General features: G+C 40.8%; 1 protein-coding gene across 1 annotated transcript in view; it reads left to right on the top strand.

Annotated features, from left to right (window-relative positions):
• LOC113407282 (potassium channel subfamily T member 2-like) overlaps positions 1–25503 on the top strand; it is a 299061-nt gene that overhangs the window by 147438 nt on the left and 126120 nt on the right. Inside the window, exons 10-11 of the mRNA XM_026655611.2 lie at positions 18253–18433; positions 19880–20044. Coding sequence (XP_026511396.1) covers positions 18253–18433; positions 19880–20044 — 346 coding nt within the window. The remainder of the gene's footprint in view (positions 1–18252; positions 18434–19879; positions 20045–25503) is intronic.

Here is a 25503-nt window from a genome sequence, read left to right as displayed (position 1 = left end):
ACTTACAGTATAACAGGGATTTTGTCAACAAAAAGCCCCTTATTAACAGTGTGTCAGGTTGTTTACTTACCACCCGAAGCTCCTTCTTGTGTCAGTGTGTTATCCTGCAAGGGCCCTTGTCTCCAGTGCTGCAACCATCTGCTTCTGACTAGGTCTTCCATGGCTCAGCCCTGTCGCCAAGTCACATGAAGTTCTGTCCCCTTCTGGGTAACAAAAAGGTCCAACTTGAAAGTTCACAAAATGTCCCAACAGAAAAGAGTCTTTAGCCCCTGTCCTGGGCTATTCCTCAACCCATTCTTGTGGGGGAGAGGGGTAGTCAATCTTCAGCCCCACTGAGAGTTCAATGTTTCTTCCTTTGGGCTTCCTACGCCTTCCTTAGTGCTGGTAGGGAAACCAGACCTACCCTCTACTTGGGGTCTGGCCCAGGGATTCTGTATTAAGTAACTAGGTCTGCTACTTGGACATGATGCTGTTTCCCTGGTTCACCTCCTATCCTCAAACCCCCTTGTACTGCTTCCCCACAACTTGTATTTAACAGTTTCCCTTTGGTCTCAGGCCTCTAGTTTCTTCCTACACCCTCCGATTCTTCTGCAGGAGTGCTGGAACAATTTATATAGTGGGGGTGCTGAGAGCTATTGAACCAAACTGTAAACCCTGTACATGATGGAAACCACTTCAGGTGGGGGGGAGGGGGTTACAGCAGCACCTCTGCTCTTCTGACTCTCTTGAGCTAGCCAACTCTCTGAGAGGTTGAGTCCACAGAAAAGTCCTGCCTCCATTGCAATCTCACCCCTACTAAGTTCCCTTAGCTTCCTTATAAGGCTCGGGTGCCTAATGACCCTTACTTAACTCTTCCCCCTCACACCAGAAGGTAATCAGTCACAGGTGCCTTAACCCCGTCATTTAACAAGTGATGGAAGTTAGCCCCATCACAGAGAGGAGTTGACTCTGACCTTTAAAATGTAGACTTTTATGCTTCCTCAGTTTCTAAATGTGGAATTGATGGTTTAGCCCGTTATATATCACAGAATAAAGTTATTAACACATAGCCTTCAATGTTGCTACAGTTATTTGTACAGCAGACACTTACAGGGTATATATTATCTCCATACACAAAGTTATTCAGGCAAATATTTAAAACAGCAAACAGTGTGATACTTTTAGACATCCTGTCAGATTTGTGGAAACATCTCAAAGTTTCAGTCCTTCCATCTGGTTTCTCTGAAATGTTGCAACATCACGACAAACCCCAGATCACTCTGATATGCATCAAAATGAGGCATTCATTGTGTGCCAGCTCAGTATCTCTCTCTATATTTTAATATAACCTGATGGAAAAGGGAAGCCACAGCATTCTCCTGACCATGGGCTGCCATCTACACTGCCATGATACTCTGCCAGCTAACGATAAATACATAAATAAAAATGGTGATGCTGTTACATGACTAAGTTACATTAACAAATAAGCCTTGGATAAGTTAAATAAAGAGTAACGTTCCCATGTAGCAATGTATAATGGTCCCTGCTATTTCTGGTCATTTCTTGTGGATTTAAATGTACATCTTTAGCAACATTTATGGACTCAACCACTTGTTCTGCCATGTCATTCTAAAAAGTAGTACAAAATGATTTTGAGTGAGCTCAGCACCAGTGAATGTGCACTTCTAGCACTGTTAACATTCAGATATTCCAAGGCCAGAAGGGACCATTGTGATCATCTAGTCGGACCTCTTTTAATAAATCACTGAAAGCAATCTTTTTAAATAAAGATTCTTCCAGTCACTACATCAAGAAACAGGAGGCTGGTATATGAAATGTACAGGTACCAACCTTCAAGGACGGTTGACAATACTGTGATTAAGAGAAATCTGTGTCTCCTCCTCATTCCCCCCGCCCTGGAAAAAAACAACCCAAAAGCCCCCACAACCCTCCCCATCTAGATGTTTTCATTGCCTAGTATCACATGTATATTAAAGCCCCAGTTCAGCAAAGCATCTAAGCACAAACATGCACTTACAGTTAAGCATAAGTCCCACTGAACTCAATGGAACTTAAACACAAGCTTAAAGTTAGGCACGTACTTAAGTACTTTGTAAAATCAGAGCCTAAAATATTTCAGATTTTGCTATGCTGTAAATTTCTACAGCGTATGTGCACAGTTTTATATACACATACATAATAGTTCAAATGACTGAGTCATAGCAATTGAGAAAACAAAACTAATTGGTATTCATTCAGTAAATACTTAAGTACAAGATGTGGGTTGATTTTGCACAGTGAAGACTTAATAACAGGCATGAAATCAAATTGCCAGTTCCTCTGGGCACAGAATACCATGCCTAATTACATTTTGCAGCCACTGTGTAAATCAGTATGATCACCAAGACATTACAAAAGGGTTAGGAAATCATATAAGGGGTATGGATATTTAATGGTATTAATTCCATTACAAATTCCTATAACTGGATATATTTTCTTGTTCTGCTCGACTTTACCATGCTATACAAAACTCTTTTGCTCCATAATATTTTCAAAGCATTTTAATTGACTAAGTTCTATTAACCTTCCACTGTCTTGAAGCATTTATCATTAAGAATGGATGGCTCACATGTAATACAAACCTTAATCAATGATTGTTTATTTGTGTGAAAACAAGAGACACAGAATGAGTGCTTTTAATTAGTTTGCTTTGCAGTTTACAGAGTGTTTATATCAACAAATTAGACAGACTCCTATATTTTGCAAGCTCATTATTATGCAGTGAAAACAAGAAAGTAAATGTGAAGAATTGTGTAGGGAAAGTCAAAATAAAATTGTTTATTTTCCCACCCTTCAGATTTTTGTGTTAACTAGACCTGGTTGTATAATGCAAAAAGAAGGATTTTGGAGCATTTGCAAAATCAATACTCAAGTTGTAATCAAGACCTTGTGTGTTTGCTTTGTCCAAATATTCTGCCACAGATAAGATCTTTTAATCAGTACTAAGAACCACCCTTAATTATTTTAAAAATAATAATTATAAAAAAAGACTATTTCAGCTATTGTGTCATAGTATGACCTGTCAGTAGTGGTTATGCATAATATGTAGTGAAAGTATAAGAAAATCCCCATAAACTAAAATCTGAAACAAAATTTTGAAATTCAAAGTTTTGAGATTTTCCAGAAATGTGCATTTTCTGCAAAAGTTTTGTTTTGAAATCAATGAACATTTCCCACAAGAAAAAAAAAAAGTAAGTTAACATGTTTAAACATTTCATTTTCAACATAAATGGAATTTTTCACCAAAAAGAAATAAAATTCACGCTAGCTGTAGTTGACAAGGCAAGAACAATTCTGAAGAGATCTGCATGAGTCAAATCTTCTTCAGCCAAGCCATATGGCACAAAGGTGAATATAAGGATGTAATTCAGGATGTCAGAATAAAAGTGGTCCTCCTAATAGTGGACATAACTCAGTTATGGATATCAGAATACTCAGTGTGTCATGATTTAAAAAAAATCACTAGCTTTTAGTAGTCAAACTTTTATGATTCAAGCAAATTTCTTAAAAAAAAACAACAAAAAAGAACAACCAAAACAAAATTTTCATATCCAAACTTTAACAGTTTTAAAACTTGCCAAGAACAAGGTGATTGATGTAGTAAGATACCACCTTTAAATCAGTTTGCAGTCAATAGATGGTGTACAAACATTTTTAAAACCCCACAATTTATACTTTGGAAATCATATTTGCAATTAAGTTTAGTTAGATAGCTTGGAACAGTCATTTTAATTCAGTTAGGTATTTTTAAATAATTTTTAAACAGTGAGAATATATTGCACTCCTTCATATTATACCAGGTAGTGGTGGGCTACAGATAACACTGCAAGCACTTTGAAGAAGTGCCTTAGTAGGTGGAAATGTATCTCTCTCCATTGAAATCAATGGAGTGATGTTGGTTTCCACCATCTGAGAATCTGACCCATTATTACAGTTCTCAGTGTTTCATTAACTTTTTTGCCTTTAATCTTTTTGAAAAGGCAACATATAATTCTTCTCAAAAAGATTAATGGCTCAATTTAACTTTATCATTTTCTTAACTGCAGATATAATCTTCTATAAGCCTTGGGCCTCTCAGTACTCTATCTGTAATCAAAATGAATCAAGCAACAATGCTTTTATAATTAAAAGGTTTTATAACCCTAGGCCAGGACATTTCTCTGTAAATATCTTATATAGAAGAGATTTAAAACAGATTTCAAATAGACAGCATCAGATACATTTGGGAGAATGGTGATGTCAAATTTTGCAATGTCACTTTTCCTTTATTAAGTATGCTTAATTCCTCCCTCAAAGTCTCTTTGGTTTGCAGTTCAACTTTAAAGGAGAACATTAGCAATGTAAAAACTAAGTTAAATACAGATTTCTGCCCTGAAATTACCAGCTTCTGGGCGTGAATTCAGCACAGAAATATATCTTTTTAAAATATCTTTTTTCCTCCATGTGTGAAAACCTCTTGGTATTTCCTGATTCACTACAGATATCCCATAATGCACTGGGTGATTTGTATGGGTCACAAAGACACTTCCAGGATTTAAATATACATTTCTTCATTTGTGTTTATTTGTTTTATTGAAAGCACCTGTCATAGCTTTGCACACTGTTCTGAATAATTAAAAATCCAAGTACAAAGAATTTATAGTTAAAAATGGTCCAGTACACAATGGACAGATCCTCAAGTATACGAACTATTTTGGGTGCACAAGACAACATTGCAGAATGCAAAGTCAAAAAAATAGAAACTGGGTCAGGCTGCACAGGGGAAGTTGCATCCTTCATTCAAGCCAGGAGGCTTTTAGCTCAAGCATTTCTTATGATCACAGAAGTTTGTAGAATTTCATAGGAATAACAGTGACAGACAGATCTCAATGCACGTATTGTGGCGGTGAACTCAAATAGTTTAGCTAAAGCTGGAAGTACAAAGAGGATTTCATAATGGGAAAAATAGTTAATAGATTTCACTGCTGAATGCCCCTTTGCCCCCCCGACACAGTCTAGATTAGTGGGACAATGAAACAAAGGAGTCTCCTCAATTCAGTTCTTATTTTAATTGGCAGTTCCAAATGTTGGTTAGCACGTTACCATCTATGGTTTTCATTCTTGTTTCCCTTTTCATTTCTTGACTTCTAGGCAATTTGTCATTCCTTTAGTCTGACATATTAAATAACTATTTTCCCCATTTAGTACAGTGTCCCCAAAGCATTAATAACTGACAACATGAGCATAATCTACAGTTTACTATATACATCCCCCCAAAAATTATACAAAACTAACCACCACTACTCTCTGATTACCCATCAACCATCCTCCCTAGGTGACATGAGGCCAGTATCATAGGCACTATACTGATGGGTGTCCTACAGATGTCATATACTAGATAGACAGCATCTGAGAATTAGTGCGAAGGAAAAGGTAAATTTTCTCACAAGAAGAAACTTTGTAGAGGTGCCTTGTGGGACCAGGGAGTAAACAATCTTTCCACTCCTTAAATGGGCTGTAATGTTACCAGGCCAGATCCTTATGTGAGATGGAACAGTGCCTGCTGAGGAAAGGGTAGGAAAGCAACTGTGGGCTAGATCCACAAAGCACAGTGGAATCTTCAGCCCAAGTTAGGTGCCCTGGCTCCTTATACAATGCATAGGGAGAGTTAGGCCCCCTAAGAAAGGGATTCCAGAAGCAGCCAAGAAGCTGAGCAGGGAGCTGCCTAAGCTAGCCAGTAAGAAATGCTGATGAGAGGGGGCAAGGCCTAAACCACACACCTTAAAGGTAGTTAGGGCCCTAACTGTGGGCTGGAAGGAGATACTTATCTCTTCTTGGGATTCACAGCCATAACCCTCTCGTGGAGTTAGGCACCTAAGGTAGGGCAGCACCTTCTTCCCCCAAAGCCACCCCCATGATAGCCTACTGACTAGGTACACTTACCTGGGATGGGGGAGACCAGTTTTCAAATCCCTGCTCTGCCTGATTTGGAGCAAGAGCTTGTACTTCCATCTCTCAGGTGAGTGCCTTTACCACTGGACTATATAGTTGGTCTCTATGGTCCAATGAATATTGAATTATGTATACAAAATGCAACAACTTCAATAGGAGAGACTGTCATCTTTAAAATTTCAAAAATCTCACCGCACGGACATTAATGGAGCAGACCACACTGCTCAGAGCTATTGCTGCAGACATCACTGTATTAATTTGCAATCAGTTCACATTTTACGATTTGCAACCATAAGGGCTAGAAACATGGTTGTTTTTTCAGTCAAAGTTTACATCTTGAGCACAATTCTATAACCAAGACTTGGTTCTGTACTATATATTTTGTTACCAGAAAGTCAACTTATGATGTCCTAAATGATGCATCTGTCCTCTCAATTTGTGTCAGGAATCTATATACGTTAATTACACTGATTCCTTACACACACACTTAACAAATATTTGGAAAATGAACACTTCAGTAGTTAATTGAATTAAATATATTTAACTCCTATACTGAATGTGTGGGTGGCTTGTCTAAGTACTGCCACACCCTCCAGAGGTGAATATGAATAGTCTAAGCATATCAAATCTGAATTACTTACTGAATTTGAAGTTTGACTTCGAACTTCTAAAGGCTTCCACGATGCTTTTAACCCAACATGGCTTTTACTGCCAAAGTTAGATTATATAATAATACCTTCTCAGAAAGGACATGCATGTAACATTACCTATTTAGTCACTCTGTACACTGAGAGTATTGTCTAATGGTTAATGCACAGGAGACATTTCTATTTCCTGCATTGCCACTGACTTGTCATATGACTATAGGTCAGTCTATGAATCCGTGTGGTTCTCAACACACACAGGATCCACACATGGAATTTGCAGAACCAGCGTCTAAATACTATAGAATTTACAGTTACGGTTTATAGTTATGGTTCACTGTACATAGAAAGCCACACATTCAGTGAAACTACACATAATTTCTTGATTGCTGTTGCTTATTCACTAATGTGTGTACAGATCCTTTTGTTTAGATATACCTGGGGACAGAATTTATCCCAGTGTACTTGTGCAATGCCATTAACCAGAGTTTGTTTTACCATGGCTTTACTTCTATTTTCTCAGTATGATCAGGAAGGGTCAGTCAATTTCAGCAAATATTTATTCAAGATGATCATTTCACTACATGGCCATTCTGTTTAACAGTCAGATCTGCAATTGCTGGAAGTCACATGATTTACCAGTAGAACCTGATCTTTCAAGTTCAGCTGTTATAAACATTAGTTATTAACAGAGCTGTCTGAAAATGTTCATACTGAAATTGGAGAATGTAGAGAAAAAAACCACAAAACAACCATTATATAATTAACTTTTATCCAGTGCCTTTTTGCCAGTCTTCTCTAGAAATTAGAATTAATGTTTCCAATAAGAAATGGAAAAATCTTACAAGACTAACAAAATCTGACTGCAAAATGCCATAAAGTAACTAAACTGATACAAAAACAACGAGTCCAGTGGCACCTTAAAGACTAACAGATTTATTTGGGCATAAGCTTTCGTGGATAAAAAACTCACTTCTTCAGATGCATGGAGTGAAAATTACAGATGTAGGCATTATTATACTGACACATGAAGAGAAGGGAGTTACCTTACCAGGGTTGACAGGGCCAATTCAATCAGGGTGGACGTAGTCCACTCCCATTAATTGATGAGGAGGTGTCAATGCCAAGAGAGGGAAAGTTGCTTTTGTAGTGAGCCAGCCACTCCCAATCCCTATTAAAGCCCAAATTAATGGTGTTAAATTTGCAAATGAATTTTAGTTCTGCAGTTTCTCTTTGAAGTCTGTTTTTGAAGTTTTTTTGGTAACATACAAAAGCCAGTAGGAGAACACTTCAATCTCCCTGGACATTCTATAACAGATTTAAAAGTAGCTATACTTGAACAAAAAAACTTCTTGAATGGAGGTGTGGACACCTTTGGAAATCTTAGGCATAGTCTGCAGACCCCCAGAGGTCCATGGACCACAGGTTGAAAACCACTGCTCTGGTAGACCCACTACAGCTGAATAAGAAGACAGTTGTCCTTTGAAGAGGACAACACTGGGCATGGAGGACGCCGTGATTAAGCAATCATGATGGTGCCAGACTGCTGGAAGTAGCAGGGAGTGGCCCTTGTAGTTAAAATAGAATGACAAAATCAGCATCTGAACATTTCGCCATCTGTCAATTCTGAAATTAGCCTAAGGAGATGCTATTTAATACTTGTTGGAGTATCCTTTTTGAGGAATGCTGCTTCCTTGAGAAACTCATGCAACCCCATTAGACTATTAAGGCCTGATACAAAGCCTAGTGAAGTCAATGGCTATCGTTCTATTCCCTTAGGTGCACTTTGGATTTCCCTATGCCCTCTTTCGTGCCCCCCCCCCCAAAATCAATACAGTTGTATGTCTTTAAGTGAGAAAAGATATCTGTGAAAGGAAAAGCTGCTTTGAAAAATACGGAGTTTTACACAGAATTTCTGATGAAGCCGCACCAGAGAGTTGCAGAAAAAAGATGGAAAGGCTTAATAGGAACTCATATGATTCTTACTGAAAATTAAGAGAGAGACCTCCATATCCTGCATTTTTGTGGTTGGGGAGCGAGTCATTAGTAGTTTTCAGTGCATAATGCTGCAGTCACCAGGATCCTTGTGGGAAGCAAACCCTTTCCTTTTCTGCTGACTAAAAACAGTTAAGGGTATAAGTTTAGTGGGTTTCTTCTTAAGATATTGCATGGAATAAGACTGACTGGAGAAGAGGTAGATAATTACAGTTTATTACTGGATGGCTTTTATGTTATTAATCCCTCGTTTAAAGCCCTGATACTGAAAAGTGATCCACACAGGCTTAAAAATCTGCCTGTGCAAGATTTAGGCACAGCGCTGTCATTAATAAAAAATTCTGCCACTTGATTTAAATACTTTTCAAATTTATATTTTTGTCACTATACAATTTCAGAATTTACATGTCTACTCAAGCTAGTCAAAATATCTTTTATATTGTTTGATGGGAAATGGGTTTTCAACAAAATGGAAATATTCACAAATTTCCATTTTCATCCAACTCAATCCAAAAACTGGAAGGTTTTATTATTATTATTGGCAAAAATTTGAAACATTTGGTATTCACTAGCTGAAAAATTCAGTGATTGGGCTGTCAACACCAATTTCCTCCTATTAGATGATTCCCCATGGATACTCCCCTCCCCCTCGCCCCCGATAATTTATTGATCCCTAGCAAATTCTTTTCTTTTGTTTAATTCCTTCTTTGTTTACACCAACATCAAAAGATATTAGCCTATATCAGGAAATTTGTTTTGTTTAGTTAATTTCTTCACATAGTGGCTGTGTAGGAGCAAATCATAAAACACACAGTAGTGGATTATTGAAGAAAACAGAGTTCAGAGGACATTCTCTATAAATAATAAATTATGACTTAGCTTAAACTATTTATTTATCTGGTAGAGCCGCTGAGTTAATTAGTCATGTAACTCAATTGATATCAATGGTTAAAGTGGACTTACACCAAGGATAACATGAGAGTTAATGGATCCAGCTGCTATGAAACATCTAATGGGTCTAGATTTAAACTGATTCTGTAAATATTATATAGAGAGATTCATAGTGTCATTTAAAATGTAAGGTAAGCATCTGTCCCTGCATGAAAGTGCCAGAGGAAGGGTCGGTTTAGATACTACAGAAGTGCTCACATACTACAGCAATGGGCTCCGGCATAAGAATTTAGGGAGAGAGAAAAGAGCATTCCATCTGTGAACACCAAGTCAGGGGCCAGGTATAATGTGGCCCCTGCACTCCTCTAAATGCAAGGGTTGCACAGGCTACCACCAGCATTAGACTTTCTGGCCAGCTGAGCAGATCTGCTGCACTGTTCAAATTAGGTGCAGTGGCTGTGCTCCCATTGCACTTGCCATGCCTCTTGGAGCTGACAGTGAAGCCCCATAGCCTTTAAGACATAATATTAAATTGGGAGGGGAGGAGATTAGTTAAAAAATAAAACCTCTTTTTTCTCCTGGGGGATGATTGCAAAGTTTCAGAACAGATCTCTTCCAAACTTTGATTAAAGCTGGAGGTTACCAACACTGCAGACAAAGTATTCCTTAGGTGCCTAGTTTCCATTCCCTGGGAGGTCATCATCAGCTTCTGGTGCAACTTTGGGCTCTAGGTGATGTTAGACAAACATCTACTTCAATTCATGTGTGTATTAAATGTTATTGACTCCATGAATATGCCCCATATTTCCCCCCATAACCTGAGGGTGGTCTGCTAGTGTTCCTGTAAAGAAAGAAAAACCTATCCTGTATACATGAAGATTTCATTGGAACATTAAAATCAATAATGCAAACATGACAAATGGTCTTGTTGGGCAATTAAATGATTAACCTGGTCTAATATCAGTGCTCTTTGGCAGTCTAATCTCTGCAGCCTTTGCTCACGGAAAATTCCCATTGGTTTCAATGGGATATTTTCATTAATGTGGACTACAGAATGATTCTTAGTGCACAGTAAGTTGCCATGCTATAGATTTACACCCTGGCATGTCATACGGTAAGTGGCTGTGCAGACCCTTCTACCACACACTAAAAGTTCTGTAGTGCACTTTGACCTATTGCCATTTCAAGCCCAGTCACCAAGCTAGTGCTTACATTTAGGGTCAGATCCTACTCCTCAGTGAAGTCAGTTAAAAACCTCCCATTTATTTCAACAAGAATAGCAGCCGGCCCATACTCACCAGTCAGTGCTTTGTACAAATTTGCAGTCTAGTCAGTGACCATACACTTATATATTAATAACTAAGAGTATCCATATACATTTTTCTTCTAGGGATAGAAAAAGTGGGGAATCATTATAAAAACAAAGGCCAACATAGATATGCCTATCTTTAAGCATCCAAGGGTTTGTGGGTTCTCAGCAGCAGGATACGGTTTATCGTCAAGTTGGCTGAGACTGTATTGTGTTTTATTTACTTCTAAATGGATACCTGAGAATATGATGATAAAGTGTCTTCACAGTTCTGTGGTTTGTTTTTCAGCTGTTCCATGTAAAAGGTTTCCTTTAAAGCATTTTGGGCTAGCAATTAGTGTAACACACACAAAACATGCAGAGGGAGGGTGTCTGTCCCACTCTCTGGGAAATTCTTGCAACTGCCCACATCCAGATACAAATTTGGAACGTTAAAATAAGTCTTGGGAGGAGAAAGGTTAGTGAGGAGAGGGAAGTTGAGGCACCAAGAGGCACAATATATTTATCACATCTCTCTGCAAAATATGGGTGACATTGCTATTAGCAAGATGCATGGGAGCAATAAGTGTAAGTCTTTTACTGATGCAGAGCTGGTTTAATTATTTGCTGTAAATAATTTGTGATGAAATTTGATTTTTTTGCTGAATTATTTGCAATTTCTTTTTCATTATTTGACCAGCTCTTGTTGTAACTCTTGGCCTCTCCTTCCCCATTCTTAATTTTTTTAATGTAATCCCTTTCTGCATTATTTAGATTGTATATCATTGAGGGTTCCCTGAATGATTTATCTGCCAAAGACTATGCACTCACGTTATAATTATAAATAATGACAACATAAGTACATCAGAAAAGTCTAATATAAATTGTCCTTGCTGTCATTAGCTTTTCCACCCATGCTTTTACAACAGCATGGTTTAAATCTGATTTCCTCCTGAGGACTGTTTTACTCCTCAGCAGTTATTGATTCCTATCTCCAGGATGCTCACAAATTAGTGGAAGTCAGACAAAAAACACTAAGCTTGTTTTTTCATATTGCACTGAGCTTTTAAGTATCTTTACCTGGACAGTTTAACTGCTCTGCAGAAAGATGTTTTACCAACTGCAAAATTCCTTTTGGTAAGAATATTACATAAATTAGATGGAAATCTGCTACATTCTGCTTTTTATTTTTCACAAGATATTTATGTAATCTATTCATTTATACAATGTATGGCAGAATGATATGAACAATGCAGAGTTGTTGCAATGGGACACTAGTTCTGATTTAGGCTAGTGAGCTCAAAATATAGGGTCCAGGTTTAAAAACATTGGCCCCAATTCCTTGGCTATGACAGAGGACTTCACAGCATAACTCAGGAAAAGCATGCATGTAAAAATGGCTTTAAGCTACTTTAGTGCTCTCTTACTGGATCTGTATACGAAGCCTGTCCCAGGCGGTAAACTACAGCATCCTTCAGGCTACTCTAATTTATGGCTGCTGCCAATGGAAGTCAAGGATATATGGGTGCAGGGAAGCACTGGTCAGGCTTCCTTTTCCCTGACCAGTCTCCCAGTGCTGGCTGCAAAGAGAATAAATAGTGTAGGAGTCACTGTACTACTGTACACCATTGTGGGATCCACTGCACTGGGGTGATCCTCCCATAGAGGGCTATCCAAGATTTGAGCTACTATAGCTTGTCAAAGCAGAAGACTGGTGGAACCTTGCCCAAACCAAACTTCCCTCTCTTCCCTTTTCCACCCCCAAGAAACAGAGACATTCACTAAAGTCAGGAGGCGGAATCAACTGGTTCCCCTTTCTTCTGCTGTAGTCTGGAAAATTAGCTCTTATGTGTTAGACATCAACTCCTGTGTTTTATTTTTTTCTTTTATGCCTTTAGGCAGTTCTCCACTTTCATCTTTTTTAAATTGGGTTTCATACTAGTTCCAAGGTGTGTACTTTTAAAAAGACTGACAAGGTTGTGGCACAGAAAAATAGGCACAAACAGTTCCCAGGAAATAGATAAAAGTTCCAGTAAATGATGACATTGAACTTTTCAAAGTTCAAATGGTTATCTAAACATGACTATCTTTCCTAATCTTTAGAGATTACAGGTGTCATGTTTAACTTTTCCTGTTTAGTTGAAATTATTGTAGATGTTTAAATTGTACTTTGTTTTGTTCTTTATATTTTTGAATTCTTTTCTCTTTGGTATACATCTCTTTTATTGAGACTTTTCTCTTTGTTTTCTAATTAAAAGCTTGAGTCTCCTCTGTGAAACTGGTTTCACGCTATCATTTCAATAGAATTTAAACTGGTAACTCCACTGAAACAGAGTTTACAGAAGCATAAAACTGCTATAAAAAAGTGGGGAATCAGGCCCCACATTTTTAAGTTGGATATTTTCTGTCTAATCAGCCACTACTATAGCTTATTTTCTCAACCAGTGGAAGGTATTGCGAGTTTCAATAATCTTTTGCTTCATGATTGTTCTGTTAAGACCAGTAGACCCGGCCAGGGATTTCTTCATTATTGTTTGTCTTGGACCAGCAAAACTGAGTATTATGATGCTACTGTTCATTTTAATCTTTTTCAGTGGTAAAAGTTAAAAACCATTATGAAGATGTAGCTTGATGTATTATGTTTAAATGTATAAAAGGAAGTAGAACACTGATATGATAAGCTGAAAATTATCCCTTTTTATCTTCTGAAACAATGCTTAATATTAAAATTGTATAGTAAGAAAAACAGGACACTTTTTGGAAGTATTAGTTGCATAAAGCACTCAGGTAGCAGCAAGGTATATAAGTACATTTTGGAAAGCTGAGTAATTAAGCCTCTTACAGATTTCGGTATCATAGTCAACCACTAGCTCCCACTATGCCCTCCCAGAAGTGTAGCAAACCAAGATAACCTGATTAGATAAGGACATGGCATGAGATATATTTATTCAGATGTACTAGATGAAAAACTAAAGGATAATATTTGTGATGGAGGAATATGTGAGGAAATAGACAAATTTTGTTGGCAGTTATATACCCACAAAGCCATCTATTGAAAGTCAGCTGGACTGCAATGCTGTGAGCAACTTTTCTGGTTTGTAGCAAAACTAAGGCAATTCCAACCACAATAGTAAATTTTTTCTTGCTTCAGGAGGGTTTGAAAGTTTAATGTTACCTCCTTTTGCATTGATTTAATTTTGGGGCCCAGGATTGATGCATGATTAGGTGACACTGAAGGTTAATAGAGTGCAGAACTCTATTAGTGTTTGATATTAGGTATAAAGAGCTTGATCCTTCAAGGTGCTATGCACAGTCAACTCCCATTGACTTCAGTGAGACTTGAGGGCACCGGACAGCTCACAAGAGCGCTCAAAAAGCCTGATCCAAAGACTGCTTTGAATTTCCCCTTCAGGCTAGTGGGCATTGGATTAGGCACAAAGGCCCAGATCCTCAAAAGGTATTTAATCAGTGGGAGTTAAGCTCTTAGTCTCCTAAATACCTTTGAGGACTTGGGCCAAAATAATTATGATAGCTTGAGGGAATGTCTGGTGTTCTGATAAAATGCTATGATTGGAGACAGAAGGTGAAATGTTTGCCCCATTGAAGTCAATGGCAAAATTCTTATTGATTTCAATGGGACAAGAATTTCAGCAAGTGTATTCTTGATTGTGGTTAAGTGTAAGGGTGTGGACTCACCCCTGCGGCACCTCCTGTTGGTTGTCCTTGGGAATTAGCTCATTTTCCAGCCAGGAGCGCCCTCTGCAGGCCGGAGATCCACCTTACTGCTGGCCCCCGTGTCCCTCCCGGACCCAGTGCCCCTTTCTCTGGGGTGCTGTTCCCTTGACAGTAACCCCTTAGTCTCAGGGTCCCCCCACCCACTATCCCCACTTCGCCTCAGTCTTGGCTACTGCCAGTCCTCATCTAGCCCCCGTTCACTGGGGCAGACTGCAGTGTATAAGCCACTCATCACAGGCAAAGGGGTTTGGACCTGCTGCCTCTGGCTACCCGTGGGCTGCCCCCTGCAACCCAGTACCTAATAGGCCTTACCAGGCCTGCAGTCTGGGGCTTTCCTAGGCCGGAGCTCCCCAGCTCCCTTGGCCTTTCCCCAGCCCTGCTCCACTCCAGATACCTGGTTAAGCTCCCTGCAGCCAGGCCCTTCTCTCTCTGAATGCAGAGAGAGACTGTCTACTTGAGCGCCTGGCTCAAGCCTTTATAGGGCCAGCTGGGCCCTGATTGGGGCGTGGCCCCAGCTGAGCCTGCTTCCTCCTAATCAGCCCAGGCCTCTTGCCCTTCTACAGCCCTCCTCCAGGGCTGTTTTAAACCCCTCAGGACAGGAGCGGGTAAGCACCCCGCTACATTAAGCTCAGTCAAGATAATTGATTTGGGCAGATGGGACAACTAAAATTCATTACAGTATAATGTTAATACAGTAAAACCTCTTACCAAGATCCAGGTCTTCCTATCTGAAGTATTTCTAAAAAATTGATTGTTAGTGGGACTCTTACAGGGAGGAGCAAGAAAATATTGCCTTCACAAAAACGAGAGTCTTAAAAAAAAAAAAAAATTCACAATCTTAAAGATGTTCTAGAACTTTCACTTTAGTGCATATGGTCAGTTAATGAAAGCAGAAAGGGTGATTTTTAGCCTTTCCATTGAAAAACACTGAATAACTGTCATAGACAATTGTATGCCACCACCAGAATTCAAAAGCAATCCATGGCTGTTGAAGAGCACCTTCACCACTAGCGCCCTCCCTTGTGGCTGAGTGTGGCATAGCATAGCAGTTCTTTCCTATAGTGCTCCCACCAATCCTGTGCTGGTCTGTCTTTTATCACAACTCGGCCCTGTGGCCAGATAACCTTTTAATTCTACTCCTTCTGGGATAATGAAGTCCGACACAACATGAGTCCAATGTCCGTACATTAAGTCTTCACCCCAGCTTTCAACCCAGTGATCCTTGCATCTCAGGGCTCTCAGAAGTCATTCTTTTATGCCAGGATTACATACCACCTTCCCCAGTAGCTGGAAGGAAAACCCAAGCCCTGCCATTACACTGGATTCCAGTTGAGGACCCCTATAACTAGCAGCTAAAGTCTGCTCTGTTGGACACCTTTCTGCTGCCACCCTGGATTTCTTCTTATTGTAGCCTGTCAGCAGAGCTCTCCACTGAAATCCCCCAACAAAATCCCCAAACCAAAAGTACAAGTAAACCAATTTCTGCCCTCTTTAGGATTAACCTTTGATGCTTCTTAAGTTCCCCTGCTCTGGTCTCCACTGAACACCTACCAGGACTCTCTCCCTAGAAGTCCCAATCCTGTTCTTTTATCAGGGTTCATCATCAGAGTTTGTTCTACCCCAGCAGCTTCTCCTTGTCTCTCCTGGCCTCCTGACAGACTTCCCTACTCAAAAGAGGATGTAAGGACCTACTTTCCCCTGGACTTTCTCCTTGATCCTCCCAGTCACTACATTTGCTAGTGCCAAGAGAGGGACAGCAGAGTTCCTTCCTTTTCTCCGTATAGTCTCCTTCTGCTCCCAGTTTCTTGGCTTTATAATCACCACCCACTTCCTCCTCAGCTCAGTCTCACCCTAAACTGAACCTGGCCCAGCCTCCGGTGTGACTAGGGGGGTTAATTGGACTCTCCCATTCCAATTAACTCTTTCAGAACCAGATGGCATATATAGCTCTCCATAGTGGAGCTGCAACACAGCCAATCAACAAACATTCATTCTAGCCTATGGGCTGGAGTAGAAGCTATAGCTCTAGTATACCTCTATGTGGTAAGGTATGGGCCACTAGGTCTGTATAAGTGCTAATCACACAGCCCTTTTGATGCTTCTCTCTCTGAGGCCAAGGTCAAGCCCCACTATCAGGCTTAAAAAATGCACAAGGTATAGTGTAGGATCTCAGCACCTGGTGAACTTCATTCGATAACAGCAAAGCCTTGGAGTGGTCAATGCTAAAAGCAAAGAGCTTTAAATCACACTGTGGATGCCAAGACATATGCAAAGTAAGAGAGCAATGTTTTTAACATTATAATATTTCCATGAATGGATCTCTCTCTGCGTACTCCAGTATTTAAAAATAACACTAAAAAGTAGCCTGACCCAAATAGCCTGAAAAACAGTCTATGATTAAAACTTATAATTGATCTACGGTTGGAAAGTTAACTATCCATCTTCACTGGAATGGCATTTCCACAGTTCCCTTTATTAACTTTTCAGAACCTATTATAGAGACAGAAAACTACTGCTTCAAGAATTCTTTTCTATAATTAAAACTTAAAAGGGACAAACTAATGAGAGTATGGAGGAAAGATCTGAACTACCACCTCAGTGAAAAAATCTGGAACAAAGTGTGTAGGAATACAAATGCAGCCAATGACTGAAGGTTGAAACTTATCCAACAAAAAATCATCTTCAGAACATTTTGGGATGTGTGAAAACTACAAATGCTAGAACAGTGAAGAGGAAACTGGGGATCTCATCCATATGTTATGGAAATGCTACTGCCCACTAGTAAATTATTTCTGGAGAACAGAAGAAGAACTGCTAACATTGTTATAAACACAGGGCCTGCCTGATGATTAAAGGTTTTTTACCTGGGAGTTCTTAATGGTCAATTGTGGCCAATTAGATATCCTATGCCAAGAAATCATCTTTGATGTACAGTAGAATTATGACTGAGAAATATGGCATTATTTAGAAATTACCTTTAAAACAGAAAGACAGTCAACAGCCTCCTAGGAGGATGGGATCACTAATATGCAAGCTCAGAGATGCTCTGTACAGCAGGTGCAGTTAAAGAACTTTCCACTGGTGTAAAGGATTCTGCTAAATTCACAGATAATCCCTATCTTTGAACTTGGGAAGCTCATTGTAACCAGTAGAAATCTTTCAGACATTTTAAAGGCACCCAAATCAATATGAAAGTAAACTGAAAAACAAACAAACCTAAGGACCAGGTTCTGTCATTCTTACTTACAATTAGTAGAACCATATTCCACATGTAGACCTGTTGAGTTCAGTTGGACTACTCATACAGTCAGGTACTCAGCATGAGTCAGGGTAGTAGAATCTGGCTTTAAAGTTTGTATCCTTAGATACATTTTATAAAGGTAAGATGTGCTCCCATTTATTTGTTCTTATAATACAATAGCAAGGGGATATTGAATTAAATTGAAAGGCAACAAATTTAAAACTGATATTTTTAAAACACAATGCATAATTAACTATCATTTTATCCTTATTCCAAGATAACAGTTAGAACTTTATTATGAATAAATGACATTTAAATACAATTTTTAAAAGACTTTTGCTTTGAACCAACATTTTCTCTTCTTTGCGAAGTAATATATACATTTGCAGAAAATAATTCTCCTTGCTAGTAAGAGAGTCATAACACTTTGGATTTATTCCAGGTACTAGTTTTATTTTTCATTTCTTTATTCATTCTTTTTTACATAGTATTTGCGGAATTCAGCATCTGGAGCGAGCAGGAAACAAGTTGACTCTCTTTGACTCCCTTTATTTCTGCATAGTGACATTTTCCACTGTGGGCTTTGGGGATGTTACACCCAAGATCTGGCCTTCAAAACTGCTGGTTGTCATTATGATCTGTGTTGCCCTTGTGGTGTTGCCCATACAGGTAAACTCTGATTGTTTTCCATTTGGAAGAGTTGGGGAAGTTTTGGGGAAAAGACTGTATTATCTTGAAATATATCTTGCAACTGTCCTTACTGTGTATGTAATGTCAAAAAAAAAAAAAAGAGTACACCAACTTGTATGCTTCTTCATTTTATGCAGAGTTGGAGCTTTCTTATTTGTTTCCTTGTTTGTAAAATAAATGTGCATATGGTTTATATATGCTAAAATGAGAGGAGCTAACAAGTTTTCAAATCCTCGTAGAAGCTGCTGGCTCCCATCAGACACCAAAGAACATACAGACACTGTGTGTTGTCCAAATTTACCCTCATGCTGGGATTTACCTTTATTGTGAACTTAAATAATAGCAGCAAAACTAACCAGCAGCTAAAGCTTTCTCCAAACACTTAGCTATTCCTAGCATTTTCCGCTTCAGAGTGACACCTCAAGGGGAGAAAAGGGCTTTGTGTACTGGTCTGAGCACAGGACTGGGGGCCAGCTCTTATCATTGCTCCGACACTGAATCACTTAACATCCCTGCCTCAGTAGAATGCGGATAAGAAAACACTCCAGTCTCATTGGATTGTTGTGAACATTAGCTAGCTTGTATGGAGCTTCGAAGTTGAAATGGTATATGCATGGTGGTTTATTGGTACTAATTGTATATAAAACATGTGGACATTACTCCATTGAAGTAATGCTTTTATGTATTTAAATTATTCCAGGTACATTGCATATCATATTGATCCCTAGAGTTCCCTTTATTAGGATCTCAAAGCAGAATTTATTGTGAATCGGGGGATGCTGATTAAGGTGGTAGAGGGAAAAGTGCCACTTATTGAAGTCCAGTTCAACAGCTGCCATAGTCAATACCAAAAAACCAGCAGTTCTCCAGGAGCAGCAGGGACAGAACATGATGTTTCTTTTAGCCATATGTTTAAGTGATGCCAATATTTAAGGTGCAGATCAGACAGTAAGAAATAATATGCAGACTTCATTGTATCAAGAGTTGCCAACTTTAGATTTTTAAAAATCTCTGGGGAGAAACTGAGGCATTGTTCCATTATACATAAGTAATACATTGGTGTTTTTCTTGCAGTCCCATCTCTTGGAGTCGTGTAAATTGCAAATTAACCCTAAAGACTCAAATACCAGGAAAAAAATACATTTAAAATAATCTCATGATTTAACTCAACTTTATGATTTTTGAATGCTTGAGATTGGCCTATTGATGTATTATTGTGCCATCCCATCAGCCATCCCATCTGCTTAGTTGTAAATTGCTGCTCTTGGAAAGAAACAAAGACAAAGGGTGGGGGTTCTAAGTGTGTCTTTAATTCAATGAATGGATGGACTAAAGCATAAAATATAATTAACTCATACTGATAAAGATGCTTATATTGCACAGCTGCTTATATGTATTTCATTCACATTTGACAATATATTGCAGTTTGAACAGCTGGCTTATTTGTGGATGGAGAGACAGAAGTCTGGGGGTAACTACAGTCGACACAGAGCTCAGACAGAGAAACATGTGGTACTGTGTGTCAGCTCCCTGAAGATTGACTTGCTTATGGATTTCTTAAATGAGTTCTATGCTCATCCCAGACTGCAGGTATATTTACAATGCAAGAGTAAAATAATAAATTCAATTAGACATTGGTCACTCGCAGACAATCTTCACAAATGGTCTGTAATTTGTGTGTCTGAATTAAAGAATGACTGACTGACTGAAGAAAGTATAATTGTAAGAAGTCGCTCAGAACAAGTACGGGGTGCATTCATTTTAAATTTATCTAAATTGGATTAAACAGATAGAAATATGCTTGTGTCACACAGAGTCTAATTACTTTGATTATACCAGTTATCTTACAGCCAACAAATTTTGTGAAAATTCGTTTGGATTAACCCAATATGATGCGTAAAAAGAAAAAGATAAGAAAATTGGTCATTTCATGTTTTTCTGCTATTCTGGGGCCTCGTCCACTGAACTCAATGAGAGTTTTTAAACATAATTGTGATTGCTGCAGTTAAGACAGAACAGGGTATAGTGCAATGGACATAGCCTGATAGTCAACATTGCTCACAAGTGAAGAGTTTCTCAGCGTAAGCATTAAGAGAATTAGGGAATACAAAGAAATGTCTTTTTCATATGGCTGACTATATCCTAATCTGCTCTGTGAAAGTTTTACATCTGAAGGCGAGCCCTGTGTAAGCTCCAAAGCTTGTCTCTCTCACCAACAGAAGTGGTCCGATAAAAGATATTACCTCACCCACTTTCTGTGTTAGTCTGTATCAGCAAAAACAACCAGGAGTACTTGTGGCACCTTAGAGACTAACAAATTTATTTGGGCATAAGCTTTTGTGGGCTAGAACCCACTTCATCGGATGCATGAAGTGAAAAATACAGGAGCAGGTATAAATACATGAAAGGATGGGGGTTGCTTTACCAAGTGTGAGGTCAGTCTAACAAGATAAATCAATTAACAGCAGGATACCAAGGGCGGAAAAATAACTTCTGAAGTGGTAAGAGAGTGGCCCATTACTTCCATGTTATACTTTTGGCCTTCACAACATCCACTGGCAATGAGGTTGACTGTGCATTCTGTGAAGTACTTCCTTATGTTTGTTTTAAACCTGCTTGTAGCAAAGTGCAGCAGGGGCCCCCTTGGCTCCTGCTAGGTCCACAAAGTCACTCTGAAGCCCTGGGGTTAATAACCACTGATGCAGTTTATTCACAGACTTGTTCCTACCACTTTTCACTATGTACAGTTGGTTCTTCACTATCTGCAGTAAGTAAGGACAGAAGGGAGGTCCCTACTTCCACTCCTGCTTTTTCCCTTTGGCTTCCTTCCCCTGAAGCTTTTATACAGCCCCAGGCTAATTAGGTGACAGCTGTCTCTGCTTCCCCAATTAGGGCCAGGTTATTCCCCTAGAATCATAGAATCATAGAATCATAGAATATCAGGGTTGGAAGGGACCTCAAGAGGTCATCTAGTCCAACCCCCTGCTCAAAGCAGGACCAATTCCCAACTAAATCATCCCAGCCAGGGCTTTGTCAAGCCGGGCCTTAAAAACCTCCAAGGAAGGAGACTCCACCACCTCCCTAGGTAACGCATTCCAGTGCTTCACCACCCTCCTGGTGAAATAGTGTTTCCCAATATCCAACCTAGACCTCCCCCACTGCAACTTGAGACCATTGCTCCTTGTTCTGTCATCTGCCACCACTGAGAACAGCCGAGCTCCATCCTCTTTGGAACCCCCCTTCAGGTAGTTGAAGGCTGCTATCAAATCCCCCCTCATTCTTCTCTTCTGGAGACTAAACAATCCCAGTTCCCTCAGCCTCTCCTCATAAGTCATGTGCTCCAGACCCCTAATCATTTTTGTTGCCCTCCGCTGGACTCTTTCCAATTTTTCCACATCCTTCTTGTAGTGTGGGGCCCAAAACTGGACACAGTATTCCAGATGAGGCCTCACCAATGTCGAATAAAGGGGAACGATCACGTTCCTCGATCTGCTGGCAATGCCCCTACTTATACAGCCCAAAATGCCGTTAGCCTTCTTGGCAACAAGAGCACACTGTTGACTCATATCCAGCTTCTCGTCCACTGTGACCCCTAGGTCCTTTTCTGCAGAACTGCTACCTAGCCATTCGGTCCCTAGTCTGTAGCAGTGCATGGGATTCTTCCGTCCTAAGTGCAGGACTCTGCACTTATCCTTGTTGAACCTCATCAGGTTTTTTTTGGCCCAATCCTCTAATTTGTCTAGGTCCCTCTGTATCCGATCCCTACCCTCTAGCGTATCTACCACGCCTCCTAGTTTAGTGTCATCTGCAAACTTGCTGAGAGTGCAGTCCACACCATCCTCCAGATCATTAATAAAGATATTAAACAAAACCGGCCCCAGGACCGACCCTTGGGGCACTCCGCTTGAAACCGGCTGCCAACTAGACATGGAGCCATTGATCACTACCCGTTGAGCCCGACGATCTAGCCAGCTTTCTATCCACCTTACAGTCCATTCATCCAGCCCATACTTCTTTAACTTGGCGGCAAGAATACTGTGGGAGACCGTATCAAAAGCTTTGCTAAAGTCAAGGAATAACACATCCACTGCTTTCCCCTCATCCACAGAGCCAGTTATCTCATCATAGAAGGCAATTAGGTTAGTCAGGCACGACTTCCCTTTGGTGAATCCATGCTGACTGTTCCTGATCACTTTCCTCTCCTCTAAGTGTTTCATAATTGATTCCTTGAGGACCTGTTCCATGATTTTTCCAGGGACTGAGGTGAGGCTGACTGGCCTGTAGTTCCCCGGATCCTCCTTCTTCCCTTTTTTAAAGATGGGCACTACATTAGCCTTTTTCCAGTCATCCGGGACCTCCCCCGATCGCCATGAGTTTTCAAAAATAATGGCTAATGGCTCTGCAATCTCATCCGCCAACTCCTTTAGCACCCTCGGATGCAGCGCATCCGGCCCCATGGACTTGTGCACGTCCAGTTTTTCTAAATAGTCCCGAACCACTTCTTTCTCCACATAGGGCTGGTCACCTTCTCCCCATATTGTGCTGCCCAGTGCAGCAGTCTGGGAGCTGACCTTGTTTGTGAAGACAGAGGCAAAAAAATCATTGAGTACATTAGCTTTTTCCACATCCTCGGTCACTAGGTTGCCTCCCTCATTCAGTAAGGGGCCCACACTTTCCTTGACTTTCTTCTTGTTGCTAACATACCTGAAGAAACCCTTCTTGTTACTCTTAACATCTCTTGCTAGCTGCAACTCCAAGTGTGATTTGGCCTTCCTGATTTCACTCCTGCATGCCTGAGCAATATTTTTATACTCCTCCTTGGTCATTTGTCCAGTCTTCCACTTCTTGTAAGCTTCTTTTTTGTGTTTAAGATCAGCAAGGATTTCACTGTTTAGCCAAGCTGGTCGCCTGCCATATTTACTATTCTTTCTACACATTGGGATGGTTTGTTCCTGCAACCGCAATAAGGATTCTTTAAAATACAGCCAGCTCTCCTGGACCCCTTTGCCCTTCATGTTATTCTCCCAGGGGATCCTGCCCATCTGTTCCCTGAGGGAGTCAAAGTCTGCTTTTCTGAAGTCCAGGGTCCGTATTCTGCTGCTCTCCTTTCTTCCTTGTGTCAGGATCCTGAACTCGACCATCTCATGGTCACTGCCTCCCAGGTTCCCATCCACTTTTGCTTCCCCTACTAATTCTTCCCTGTTTGTGAGCAGCAGGTCAAGAAAAGCTCTGCCCCTAGTTGGTTCCTCCAGCACTTGCACCAGGAAATTGTCCCCTACACTTTCCAAAAACTTCCTGGATTGTCTGTGCACCGCTGTATTGCTCTCCCAGCAGATATCAGGGTGATTAAAGTCTCCCATGAGAACCAGGGCCTGCGATCTAGCAACTTCTGCTAGTTGCCAGAAGAAAGCCTCATCCACCTCATCCCCCTTGTCTGGTGGTCTATAGCAGACTCCAACCACGACATCACCCTTGTTGCTCACACTTCTCAACTTTATCCAGAGACTCTCAGGTTTTTCTGCAGTTTCATACCGGAGCTCTGAGCAGTCATACTCCTCTCTTACATACAACGCAACTCCCCCACCTTTTCTGCCCTGCCTGTCCTTCCTGAACAGTTTATATCCATCCATGACAGTACTCCAGTCATGTGAGTTATCCCACCAAGTCTCTGTTATTCCAATCGCATCATAGTTCCCTGACTGTGCCAGGACTTCCAGTTCACCCTGCTTGTTTCCCAGGCTTCTTGCATTTGTGTATAGGCACTTAAGATAACTCATCGATCGTCCCTCTTTCTCAGCATGAGACAGGAGTCCTCCCCTCTTGCGCTCTCCTGCTTGTGCTTCCTCCCAGGATCCCATTTCCCCACTTACCTCAGGGCTTTGGTCTCCTTCCCCCGGTGAACCTAGTTTAAAGCCCTCCTCACTAGGTTAGCCAGCCTGCTGGCGAAGATGCTCTTCCCTCTCTTCGTTAGGTGGAGCCCGTCTCTGCCTAGCACTCCTCCTTCTTGGAACACCATCCCATGGTCGAAGAATCCAAAGCCTTCTCTCCGACACCACCTGCGTAGCCATTCGTTGACTTCCACGATTCGACGGTCTCTACCCAGGCCTTTTCCTTGCACAGGGAGGATGGACGAGAACACCACTTGCGCCTCAAACTCCTTTATCCTTCTTCCCAGAGCCACGTAGTCTGCAGTGATCCGCTCAAGGTCATTCTTGGCAGTATCATTGGTGCCCACGTGGAGAAGCAGGAAGGGGTAGCGATCCGAGGGCTTGATGAGTCTCGGCAGTCTCTCCGTCACATCGTGTATCCTAGCTCCTGGCAAGCAGCAGACCTCTCGGTTTTCCCGGTCGGGGCGGCAGATAGATGACTCAGTCCCCCTGAGGAGGGAGTCCCCGACCACCACCACCCTCCTCCTCCTCTTGGGAGTGGTGGTCGTGGAACACCCATCCCTAGAACAGTGCATCTTTTGCCTTCCAATCGGTGGAGTCTCCTTCTGCTCCCTTCCCTCAGATGGGTCATCTAGTTCACTCTCCGCATTAGTACCTGTGGAGAGAACATGGAAACGATTGCTCACCTGTATCTCCATTGCTGGTGCATGGACGCTCCTCTTTCTCCTTCTGGAGGTCACATGCTGCCAAACCTCTTCACAATCCTTCTGTCCCTGCTGCGCCTGCTCTGAATCTTCAGAACATTGTGGCCGTAGAAGCATCTCCTGACGTCTGTCCAGGAAATCTTCATTTTCCCTTATGCAACGCAGTGTTGATACTCGTTTCTCCAGCCCCCGAACCTTCTCTTCCAATATGGAGACCAGCTTGCACTTTGTACAGACAAAGTCGCTTCTGTCCTGTGGAAGAAAGACAAACATGGCACAACCTGTGCAGGTTACAACAGCTGATCGCTCACCTTCCATATCTCTGTCCTCTTAAGAGCTTCCTTGGCTGTTGCAGGAACTACTCAGAGAAACCAGCAGATGAAAGCCTCAATGAGCTCTCTCCAGGCGAACTCCCAGGCAAACTCCCTCTGTTAGCCTCTGCTGTTCGCCGCTCAGC

Source organism: Terrapene carolina, unplaced genomic scaffold, assembly GCF_002925995.2.
Source record: "Terrapene carolina triunguis isolate 2854851 unplaced genomic scaffold, T_m_triunguis-2.0 Scaffold210, whole genome shotgun sequence".
NCBI classification, from domain to species: Eukaryota; Metazoa; Chordata; order Testudines; family Emydidae; genus Terrapene; species Terrapene triunguis.
Note: the sequence above shows the minus strand (reverse complement) of the source record. Positions and strands in the feature narration are given on the sequence as shown.